The 12,391-nt window shown below is 37.0% G+C and overlaps 1 protein-coding gene across 1 annotated transcript; it reads right to left on the reverse strand.

Moving 5' to 3' along the window:
* Positions 1-906: 906 nt before the first annotated feature.
* Positions 907-11,557, reverse strand: LOC21399592 (DNA helicase INO80). The gene is made up of 23 exons (XM_024161517.1): positions 11,264-11,557; positions 10,943-11,030; positions 10,323-10,710; positions 9,781-10,210; positions 9,441-9,641; positions 9,088-9,198; positions 8,440-8,849; positions 8,209-8,317; positions 8,029-8,109; positions 7,783-7,955; positions 7,286-7,411; positions 6,492-6,653; positions 6,339-6,396; positions 5,341-5,571; positions 5,037-5,183; positions 3,694-4,254; positions 3,348-3,605; positions 3,129-3,236; positions 2,770-2,864; positions 2,481-2,637; positions 2,169-2,366; positions 1,844-2,002; positions 907-1,647 (listed from the first exon to the last, which is right to left on the reverse strand). Exons 1-23 carry the CDS (start codon positions 11,324-11,326, stop codon positions 1,354-1,356), a joined length of 4,608 nt encoding a protein of 1,535 aa, XP_024017285.1. The 5' UTR covers positions 11,327-11,557; the 3' UTR covers positions 907-1,353.
* Positions 11,558-12,391: the final 834 nt, after the last annotated feature.

Consider the following 12,391-nt stretch of genomic DNA (forward strand, 5'->3'; position numbering starts at 1 on the left):
AATTTATCTTTTCCTTTAAGAAAAATAAATGAATTTTATCTAGAAATATTAAAATTCACATTATTTATATTTAATGTCATATAAAATTTCATGTTATATCACATCATTAGATTACAGATGACAAGTATAGTTAATCATGTCAATTCGTGCCACTTCGTGTTAGGAGGTCAACTCTAACCCAATCTATTTATTAATCGTGTTAATCGTGTCAACCCGATTATGACCCAAACATATTTATAGTAAACCCAAACCCGCTAATTTTGTGCGGGTTTCGAGTCGTGTCGTTATGTCGCTACCTGGATTGTCAACCCTAGTTGTTATTGTTATAATTGTTATTATTATTAATATTAATGTTGTTTTTGTTTTTGTTATTTTGCCCTGAATAATTTGTTTCAAGTTTTCAGTTTGAAAATTGTGTTTTTACCTCTGATCCATAAAGTATACATTGTTTGGTAATTATACAAGTGATTAAGTTTCTTTTTATGAATCATTATTGTATGTGCTTTTTGTAACATATAACATTCTTAGATAAAGGGAAACCATCATTGTTTTATATCATTTTCACCATTTGACGGCACAGGCACTCAGGTACGCATACCTAAAATAGTGAAAATCAAACTACATCCCATGATATTAATTACTTGCATGAAAATGACACAAGAGACCAACCAAAACCACCATGTAAATACTTTTTTTTTTCTTTTATTTGTGAATCGTGATACTAAAAAAAAACACAAAAAAAACAACCCATAGATAAGGAATGTATTGAGCAGAACTCGGGCACCATGCATGATAACCTCATATTTTGCATTATTTCACTGTAATTAAAATATGTAAATAAATAAAAAATAAAAACAACCCATAGATAAGGAATGTATTGAGCAGAACTCGGGCACCACATGCATGATAACCTCATATTTTGCATTATTTCACTGTAATTAAAATATGAAATCTTTTACATCTAAAGCAACAAGAGAGGAAGTTGTATTTTGAAATTCCGTGCAGATTATCTTGCGCGCAAAGTTTCCCGAACCAAGCCCCTTGATATGAGCTATTAGCAAAATATCAAGATTATAACTTCCCATCAAATATTGCCAGAGTACAGAGTGATTCCATCTGTATCTTATCTTTGTAATTTCATGGGAGTAGACCGATTAATAGAACTAATATAGACAAAACTAATATACTTACGGAGCATGATTTCTTTCCCTTAGTCTATTACCATTGTCACTTCGCCAAAATGGAACAATGAAAACAGACCTGGAAAATAAACACACTCAGAAAGAGAAATATTTGCAGCCTCCTACCAAAAAAATTGCCGAGCTTGATAAAAAAAATCTCAAGACTTGTATCTCAAGTAAATGAGTTGTTGTGAGTGGAGCCATCTTCGCCCGCTTGTGCTTTGGTACCACCGGAACTTGCCTCGGGCAATGATGACGGATATTGGGACTGCTCTGGAACTACGGTCGGCGTAAACACGGGCTCAAGGTTTTCATTTACACTCTTCTTAGGCCTCTTAGGCCTCTTAGATTTTGGCATTGAATCTGTATTTTGAGGGGTATCATCAAAATCGAAGTCCATTGACATGGAGTTTGGTTCATCTGCCGTTTGAGCATTCCTTGATTTTGAACTCTCAGCAGCTTTTCTCTGTGAGCAAGTATTATGTGAATTAGAACTTGGGGAAACCAACATAAAAAAACTGGCAACTTCTACAGCTATTTAACTTTATGCCAGTTCTTATTCATAAGAATAAAACCACTAAGATATGCTTGAAAATAAGCAATGATTAACTTGAGGAATTTGAGTTAGATTGATCATAACAAGTCTGGATTAACACCGATACCTTCTTGTTGCTGGATTTGGCTCTCTCCCGATCCGGGGAGTCCTCATATCCAGCAGCCTGAGATCCATTACTTGTTAAATCCACATCCTCCAAAGACGCATCACCTTCTGCATCTACCCGAATACCCTTTGTTTGTTTTTTCTTCTGTCTATCCTTTACCTGCCAATTAAAACATGATAGGAATTACAATCACAAAGTACTGAAAGAATTAAAGCTTCCTGAAACTTAAGAGGAGGGGCGACAGGGGTACGTCTGTTTGGAAAGTGAAGTCATGGCCAAAATTTGACCCAGATATGAAGTCAAGAGAACAAAATTTAAACCCCACCTGCAACGGAATCTCTCTCAATTTTTGCTCCAACTGGGCATCATCCAGAAGTAGAGATACAACGTCCTCAGGAGCCAAGAGATCACCCTGAACATGTCCGCCTGTCATCACAAGCTGCTGGACGGTATTTTTCTGACTTGCTCTGTGAAGAATCTTCTCTTCAACTGTTTCTTTACAAATTAATCGGTACACAGTAACCTACAGCATGAGAAGCAAGTACTTTATACTATGTTCTACCAAAAGAAGTACTTTACATTAAAATGAGAGAGCGAGAGAGAGATGACGAGCAACAAAAAACGACAATAAACTCACATCTTTGGTTTGACCCAATCTGTGAGCTCTATCCATTGCCTGTAAATCCAAAGTTGGATTCCAATCACTTTCATAGAATATGACAGTGTCGGCAGCAGTCAAATTAATGCCAAGTCCACCAGCTCTTGTACTTAGCAAGAACACAAAAATGTCACTCCTGCAACAAATACATGTCACAGATTTCATAGACACGCCAGATCTCATGCCTATGCTACGGCAAATGGGGAAAAAAAGAAGTCAGATGTAAAGAACACTTGAAGAAAACACCACAAGAGAGATAAGTCCCTACCGAAGCTGAAAGTCCCTGACCATGTCCCTGCGGTCCATTATAGTGGAGGATCCATCGAGTCTGAGATATTTATATTTCCTATAGTTCATGTAGTCCTGCACACAACAATTCAAAAGTTACAATAACATGGGTAAGTTGTTACGAGGAAAGAAAAGTGAATCACTTTTGATGCTACATTAGTTCCAAATGGAAAATCAACGCATAAACATCGAGTAAAATCCAGACAGTATCCTGTTAGGCCTAATAATGCCATGACTACATCCATGTCTTAAATCAGGGCACAGGTAAAGACATGACCAAATTAGAATTTAGAACTAAACTCAATAACCTATGAATTTTAAAGAAACAATTTAAATTACCTCAAGAATATTCAGCATCTTCGTCATTTGAGCAAATAAAAGAACACGGTGATTTTCTGCTCTCAAGCGTTTCAACAATATATCAAGTGTTTGAAGTTTTCCCGAGTCCTACAAAAAAAAAAAATATAATTATTATTATTATACCATATACTTCGAAAGCCAGGAAGAGAAATATGGTAACTGAATACGAAAAGGAAACTATGAACGGGCTGGGCTTACTGTCAGCAATTTTGCTGGGTCAAAGCTTTGCATAGGAGGAGAAGAGCCAAAAATCGTGTACGTCAACTGAAGGGCCGGTTGTGAAACAGGTAATTCAGAATCAATCTCCTGAATTAAATGATGAGGAGAATCTGGCATTTTGGGCCCATTACAGTCAGATGTCCGTGCAAACCCCACAAACAACCTCTTAACCCAAGGACAATGTCGTTCATCATTAATTTTGTAAGCAAAGTTCCTGTCAGAACAATGTGCATCAACCTAATAACAAGAGGAGAAAGCTTTAGATAAAGTCAAATATTGTGTAAAACAGTAGAAGAATATTAATAACTTAACAGAGCAAACATACAGGGGGAGCTCTAGTCTTAGGGATGAATGTGTAAACTGAATGAAGAAGTATGATGTTTGACAGAAGCCTGTCCTCATGAGAGACAATTAAAGCCTCAAAAGGAGCATCACCAGGCCCTGTTGTGAATTTCCTCTGAAGCAAATTAGTTGCAGATTTTGATGGCATAAGCAACATTCGTGTAACAGCTCTCACTTTTCCACTCTCAAGGTAACCGAGTTCATGATCATCATCCACAGTTTCCATAAATGAATCTATTATTCCATCCAAAAACTGCCGGTCCCATCTCGTAAGAGAAAACATTAGGCACTCCATAAAAGAACTGGTTCCCAGAAATGCAACCTCAGCGGGACACAGATCCATCAGGTGAGTAAAACCAAAAGATCCACTTTCAACAGACAAGCCATCTGACCGATTCTCATTTGCAAATATGGATCTATAAACATTGTCTGGAGAATATATATTAAAATATTTCTCGAAGGATTCTCTGCTGATACCACGTACAACTGCTGAAGTAGATATGTCACGTTTTTGCAGAACATCTATGTAGACAAGTTTTGGGACCTTAAATAAGAAAAAAAAATCCAAAAATTAGATTTCCTCATATTTGGGGCATAATGCATTTAAGTATCAAAAGAAAGATATACATACACATGCACACAGCCAAACACAGAGCTTTCAATCTAAGATACTGGCAGCAGAAACTAGAAAGAAACAAACATATTGTGCAGCTCCACTAAAACCAAGCATGGCAAACATGGGTTAGGCCCCAAGCATGGGTCTCTCCTATGTGGCTTCCGTGCGATTTCCAGCTCCAAAGGGCTGAGCAGCATTGCTCAAAAGAACATAACAGTATAAGCTCTAACAAAAGCCATAAGTCCAGAACAAACTGGCTATCAGACATGACAAATGTGGTCTTTCCCATTGCTTCAAAGGTCTCAAAGCTATTACTAATCTTGATGGCAGTGTTAACTAAGATGTACAAGAACCCAATAGTGTGAAGTGATGGCCTAAGTCCAATAATGTGAAGATTACAAAGAAATACCAAGGAGATTATGTCCAACAATGTGACCAATATAAACACGGCATCAAGCTAGTGCTACTTGCTAACATGTTTTTGGATTTATGCAGAATGTAAAGCCAGCAACGAAAAGGCAGTGAAAAGCATGATGTGCATATTGACCAATATAGAAGTAACTTCTACTCTTTATCCTTCTACGTTAATTGAATAATGAAGAAAGAGACATGGTGTAGAAATGTGGGAATGAACTGATATGAGAAAAACAATAACTCTCACTGTCAAAGTTCGAGACCAACAAAAATATCGGTAAAACAGCTGCAAATACCTTGAATATAATAGGATTATGACCCCCTGAGTAGTGTACGTCCTCCAATTCCCCAAAGGGAGGGGGTAGAAGAGAATTAGGTATCTCACCAAAGTAGAAGTACGTGCTCCCTTCACTCCTCTCAAATAGCTCAGGATGGTTGCAAACCTATCATCCAACAAAGCAGAAATAACGATGTTCATTAAATTAAGAGATATTTCACGACAAAAATACGTTTCACTGTTCGGCGTTCATTACCCAATTGCTCATAGCGGAATCATAATATGAACCATGGTGGAGAAAAAATTATTTATATACAGCCCACCTTTCTTAACTGAATGACGATGTTCATTAAATTAAGAATTTTCTTCTCATTAAGATGTCCACGCTTGCTGTCGAACAACTCGGCAAGAGATATCTTGTTCTTGATAGCTTGATAAAAAGCTTGTTGTTGAGAACTCAATTTGCAATGTACCATGATCTCGGTTTTACTAGTTAGCTCCGAAACTACATCTGTTTTAACTCGACGTAGCATGAAAGGCTTTAATATAGAATGCTGTAGGGGCAAGAAGGAAAATATACATCATACAGCAGTCATTAAAAGTTTCACTTGTCAAATTTGAAAGCAGCTGGTAATAAAGTTTACAACAAAGATTGTAACTGATACTATATAAAAACCAAGGTTATTAAAAAGATTAAGAAAACAAAAAACTGCCAAAAAAAAAAAAAGAATGTCCACCAAGAGGTCTAGAGATTAGACAACCAATATCTTCGCAGAATTCTCAGCTTCACCAGGAATTGAAAAATTGGCTTACATTTGCAGTTACACATTTTTAAAGATAGCAACAACAACAACAAATACAAGCCTCAATTCCAAATTAATTGGGGTCGGCTATATGGATTTATCGTTTCCAGTGTGTTCTATTAAACACGAGACCCTCCTAAAGCTTTAGATCTTGAAAGTCATGCCTAACTACGTCGGCCCAAGTAATTCTTGGTCTACCCCTCGCTCTCCTAGTACTAGGTATTTGAATGTTCTCCCAAACACGAACAAGTGCATCTAACGATCTACTTTGTACATGCCCATACCACCTCAGACGGTTTTCCCGCACCTTATCTTTTATTGGTGCTACACCTACTTTACTACGAATAACTTCATTCCGTATGCGATACATCCTCATATGGCCACTCATCCATCTTAACATACGCATCTCCGCCACACTCATCTAGTATATTTGTTGTCTCCGCCACACTCATCATGTACATTTTTAAAGATAGCATTTCAAGAAAAACATATTAATTATGTGCATCAAAGATGCTCACCAATCTGTTAAGTTGGTGCTCGTTCAAGGTGCCACCATGTTCTGCATGGCCCTCAATTCTGGTAACATGTGACAAATTATCATTAATAAGGAAACATGATTAACAGATGCTAGTTATCAATCAACTCAGTACTCTTGACAAAAGACAGCATACCCTTTAGAAAACCACTCATTAAACTGTTCGTGGCTGTCAAATAACGTTGGCATAATGAAATGGAGAAGGGCCCACAACTCTGCCATATTATTTTGGATAGGTGTACCAGTCAGCAGCAATCTATTTCGGCAATTAAAACTAAGCAGTGTCTTCCATCTTATACTGTCAAATAAGCAACAGGATATGTATGAGAATGCAGGAAAAATAGAATATAACATTCCAGGATATAATAAAACTTTGAGAATATTGATGTAGCTGACAAACAAACTATAAATAAAGGTAAACAAATTCCAATGCAGCAAAACTGGTAGCATGCAGTTCAAAGGAACATATTTCATGATGCCATGCTTTTTGCACATCCATACAAGATACACAATCGATCCTTAATCAAGCGTTGGAAATTTATCATCCGAGAATAATGGTGATCTACGACCAGTAAAGTACATCAAATGAAAACAAACAAAAAGAGTAATTGGTTGATCAAAATATCATATGCAGGAAAGGAAAAGATATGACAACGGAACTTAATTTCCCCTTATTTATCTTTTTCTAGATGCCAGTAGTCTATTTTATCCGGTAGCAAACATGAAGAAAAATCAGAACGTTTTTTCTCTAGTGCAATACTTTTGTTTCTTTTTTTTTTCCCCTAAATTATAAACCTGCATAATTTAGTACAATTCTGTTCTGAAATAAAAACAAACACAAGCAATAGGTAATACCAGTAGTTGACTCCGGAGAAAAGCTAATACTTAATGAACATGTAGCAAAAGACTATTCAGTTCAGACAGTCTAACCTGTTTGAACTTTTAATTGCTTGGGCTTCATCCAACACCATATATTGCCATTTTACACGCCGAAAATACTTCTCATCAGAAACTAGCAACTGGTAGCTGGTAATAAGGATATGAAACCCAGCATCCCTGGAAAGAGATGGAGAAAATATATTAATAAATCGAACAATAATTCATTATGCAGCTATAGATTAAATATGTTTATAGTGAATAATGAGTTAAACGAGCCCAAATTCTTTTCTTCTTACAACAACATTATTGCACACACAAAAAAAAAAAAAGGAGACTAAACTTGAAAGCCAATTGTCTACCTACAGGTGAAATGAAATGTAATACTGAAACCCAGGTATTTATACTAGAAACATAAAGTAAAATCTAAAACAATAAATGTTTACATGTTTATAGTAAATAAAACGACAAATGAAACCCAAATGTTTTATCTTTTTTACCAAATCATTATTGCACTTAAAAAATAAACTAACATAATAAAATTTGCTTACCTACGGTAAAGAGTCTTTGGGTTGATTTTCTTTCTAAGTACTGCACGGTCTTGAACCCCACCCCAATATGGAAGAGTTTTCAGTTCAGGGCAAAAACGACTAATTTCATCAGCCCAGTTATTCAATACAGATGCAGGAGCAACAACCAAAAAAGGCCCCCATATATTCTTTTCCTGAATGGAAAATCATTCCAAGTCACAATCAAGGGGAGACATGTATGCATTAGACACCAAGTCAAATAATTACCTCGGCTAAATGAGCCAAAAATGCCATGGCTTGTATGGTCTTTCCAAGGCCCATTTCATCGGCAAGAATTCCATTTAAACCCTATGGACAACAATAAACTCCTTAATAAACAATCAAATGAAAAGAATCAAACTGCAATATATTTTTGATATGTTGGCATTTGTCAATGCGCTCAACAACCTGCTCATAACAATTAACAAGCCACTGAAGACCTTTTAGCTGATACTCTTTAAGAGAACCTCTAAACATCTGTGGTGTTTGAACAGTTGATGTCACTGGCATGGTAGAACTGTAAATGCAGAAACATAGATTCAATCAAAATGACAGAAAAGCGCATTGCCAGAGACTCCTTAATTTGTTCCAAAGCAAGTAAAACCTACGGAATATGGAAATATCAAAAGATTAGCTTACGGATGATGTAGATCTATATTACTAGCTCCAGGAACCTCCTGTGGAATCTCAGGTTCACCATCCTGGCGCAACCTACGACATTCAGTATCAAATGCACTTGTTAGTGTTTTCTGCTTAGAGACAGCATCGTGAGCAGCTCTCAAAGCCTCTCTCTTCAACTCAGCCTCTTCAGGATCATCCTCCTCAACTGAAGAGCTCATAAGCACTTCTTGCTCTTTTATTTCCTCATCCCCTAGAAGTGCAGCTTCAGATGGCTGTGCGCTTGACTTTTTCTGCATAAAGTGGCTGTAAAGCTCAGTTTGTTGAATAAGAAAATTCAGCCTTTGTTGCTGTCTCTTTGCTTCTCGAAGCTCCTGTTCACGCCTCAGGGCTTCAGCAGCTTCTCTCTCTTCCCTTTTCCTCACTTCTGCCTGCAACATAAAGCAGCAAGTAAATACCGAAAGATAATTAACGCTGATACCATGAAATATAACTCTTAAACATTGACTCCCAAAATCCACTCCAGTGTATTAATGAATCATGCCATGCTCCTAATTTGCTCCCAAAAGCCCCCCGCTGACTTGGTAGGGCATGGTGCCTATTACAGCCAGATTAATTATTATTTCTAAATGTAATCACTGTTCTCCATGAAGGAAAGGGGAAAGTTACCATCTCTTTATCTACTCTCTTCCAAAAGAGCAACATATCTCTGGCTAACCTCCTTGTGCGAAATGCAGCACTCTTCATCAATTTAAGTGATCTACTCACTTTTAGTTTCACCTGAAAAAGATATCAGATACAAGCATATTTTCAGTACTTGTAAATTTTTTGATAGACGAACAAAAATAATAGTTCAGAATACAGTACTAGATCATATACATTAATGAAATGAGGCCTCAGTATCTACTAAGTTTGCAAATAAATAAATAAATAAACAAATAAACAAATTAATAAATAAAAGGTACGTCCCGAATGCCACAACAAAGGACGTAACTCTTCATGGAGAGAAAAAATTGACTTGCCTCTCTCTGACAGCTTTCTGAAACCCTCTTTGCATCAATTAGTTGCTTCCTGTGAAAGGTTGTAAAATTCCTATGATGCTTCGGTATGTCTCGTCTTACAATGTTTATCCAAAATTTTCCAATCTTCTCCCTTTCCTCCCTCTCAATTACAGAAGGATCTTTCTTTGCTTTTTGCTTCTTAGGTAAGCTTCTTTCAATTATCTGCAGTGACAAAGCCAGAACTAAATCAAAAACCATTCTCAGACAAGGAACCTATATATGTATATAGACAGAGAGCGAGAACGTGAAGGGAAAAAAACGTCATTAGACAATCACACTTGATAGGGAAAGGGATCAAAACCTCATATGTATCGCCTTTCTCTAAAACTTTCACATAGTAGACCTGCAAAACACCACCCTCAGACAGAATAGACCTCTTAATATTTCCAGCTGCCCCCTCTGGGATGGACGAATTTACTATATCAGAGACTTCTAGATTGAACTTCTGAGCTGAATTAGAAGCTGGCATTGCCATCAATCTTGAATGAAGAGAATCGTACTGCAGATGGGGCTCGCCCATACCCGCGTGGTTTTTATGTCCAAACCTTTTATCAGTAGACATCATTGCTGCTAAGGACCCTAAATCCAATGTGCCTTCTAAGTAAATTTCCTCCACTCGAATATCAGAAAAGCTTGGCAAGTTCAAGGAAGTTGCCAGCTTGTCATAAGTTGGAGGAATCTTGTAGGTGATTCCATCCCCAATATCCAGATAAGGAGGCTCATACATTGTTCTGCATGAAAGTAGAAATCATTTATCTCACTATTCTAAGGATAAATATTTTCAATAAATTTTCATCTCGCTCTCCTAGCAGTCAGTGCTAGAGAAGATGTTGGAAAACCAACCTATCGATGTCATTTGGCGGAGCAAAATCTGCTTGGCGGAAGTTCCCCGTTTTCGGAGGATTAACATCATTGAGCCAATCCGGTGTAGTTTCCGATTCGAGAAACCCTCCCCGTTGCTCATTCCTCAACTTCCTACCTTTCAAGCCCAAGTTACTCTTTGGCATCGGAACTCCCATCTTGGTCGGGGCAGGGCTTGCGGAGGAATCCTTGAACCTCCTCTTATACTTCTGAATGTGTTCTCCAAGCATTGATCGATACCGTTCCTCTGTAATGTGTGTGGTGTAATAGTTCTCCCCGTCGTCGTATTCGCTGTTCTGCGACCTCCGTCTTTTTCTTGAGTTAAACTCCCCTGAAACTAGCCCATTACCTTGGTTTGCAATTGCTCCACCTACAATGCCAAACAAACCCAAAAAGAGCAACAAAGTATTACTATCACACATAAGTTTACATTACATATTTGGTAATTGGTATTACAACGCTTAGAAACAATAATTTTTTTAAAAATTAAAGCGCATTACAAACAAAAGCTTCAAATGAATAATTGAGGGTTCAAGAATTAAAAATAAACATTAAAAAAAACAAATCACAAAAAAAAAATAAAATAAAATAAAATAACGTACCTCGGCTACCTCTACTCTCATCCTGACTACTATTTCCATAATAATCAAAGTCATCATCTGGTTGTGGAAGTTGAAAGTTCACTAAAGACTACAAACACAGCTCAAAAATCAAAAGACTAAATTAACAAGCGATCAAATTTCTCAACGAGAGAAACATAATTCTATCAACTAAACAAAATCAAACACGTCCAATTTAAAAAAATTCCCGAAACGAAAGAGAAAACAAATATAAAGAGCTCGAATTTCACAAGACCAAAAGATGCAGCAATCCGACGAAAAAATGGAGAAAACAAAAGGCGACGAAAAATTCCAAAGACAAACCTCGAGATTGAAGAGATTAGAGTAGGAGACGGAGTCCTTGGATTGCCTTCGGTGGTGGTCCATGAGCGCGAAGAATTGGGCATGGAGAATTGGGCGACAAACAGAGAGAAGCGAACAGAAGACGAAGAAGAAGACGAGGAAGAAGAAGAAGAAGAAGAAGGAGAAGAAGAAGGAAACCCTAACCCTAACCCTAGCGAAAACCGAAGAGGTGGAGATGAAGATGAGAAGAAGAGAGAGAAAGGGAAAGGGAATGGCGTTGGGGAATGGGGGTGCGTAGGATAAGGTTGGATGGTGGAGAAAGAAGGTACCGTGGACAGAGACGGTGCAGGCAACGTGCGCCGGGTGGGTGCCATTTGTTAACGTGCGCCGCTCGTGGATTAAAATTGAAATGTTTGGCAATTGGCCGAGAGAAAAAAAAAGGTGTAAACTGAAACAAACGGTCACGTCGGCAGCGGCGTGGGCTGGAAGACAGTGTGGAGACTGGGGAAAAAGTAGTGTCGTAGCAAATACCAGTTTATCGTCGTTTCTTCAACTAAGTTTGTTGTCGTTTTTTGTTTGACTTTATATGTTTTAGCCGTATACGTGGACTATTGAGCCCGTTTGATTCATGGATTAGAACTATGAGATTAGAATCATTTTCAATTTATGTGTGTTTTTTATGAGAGAAAATACTGTAGCGAATCATGAATCATAATTCGAATCAGAAAACGAATTCTCCAACCAAATGGACTCCTAGTTTGTTTTTTTTTTTTTTCCTATTAAACTAGTTAAACCACGTGCGTACGTGAGGAATACCTTTGTAACTTTGATTTCTATGTCAAAACACTAGTCTCCTTAAAAATTAGGGACGTTTATTTATTATATTCGTCTCTGATTTTAAATTATGATTTATAATTTTTTTATAGTAATTTTGTCTCATAAAAAATAAACATAAAATGAGAATAGTTCTAAATCATGATTCTGAATACATAAATCAAACGTCCTCTAAATTCATCAACTAGAGTAAGAGAAAAAAATATCTTTAAAAATCATATTTAAAAAATTAAAATTATATGAGTTTTTGACCCAAAAAAAAGAAAAAGTTTAAGCATAGAGACAATTAAAAGAAATTATTTTAATTAAAAAATA

The sequence above is a fragment of the Morus notabilis genome, unplaced genomic scaffold (assembly GCF_000414095.1).
Source record: "Morus notabilis unplaced genomic scaffold, ASM41409v2 Scaffold305, whole genome shotgun sequence".
NCBI lineage: Eukaryota > Viridiplantae > Streptophyta > Magnoliopsida > Rosales > Moraceae > Morus > Morus notabilis.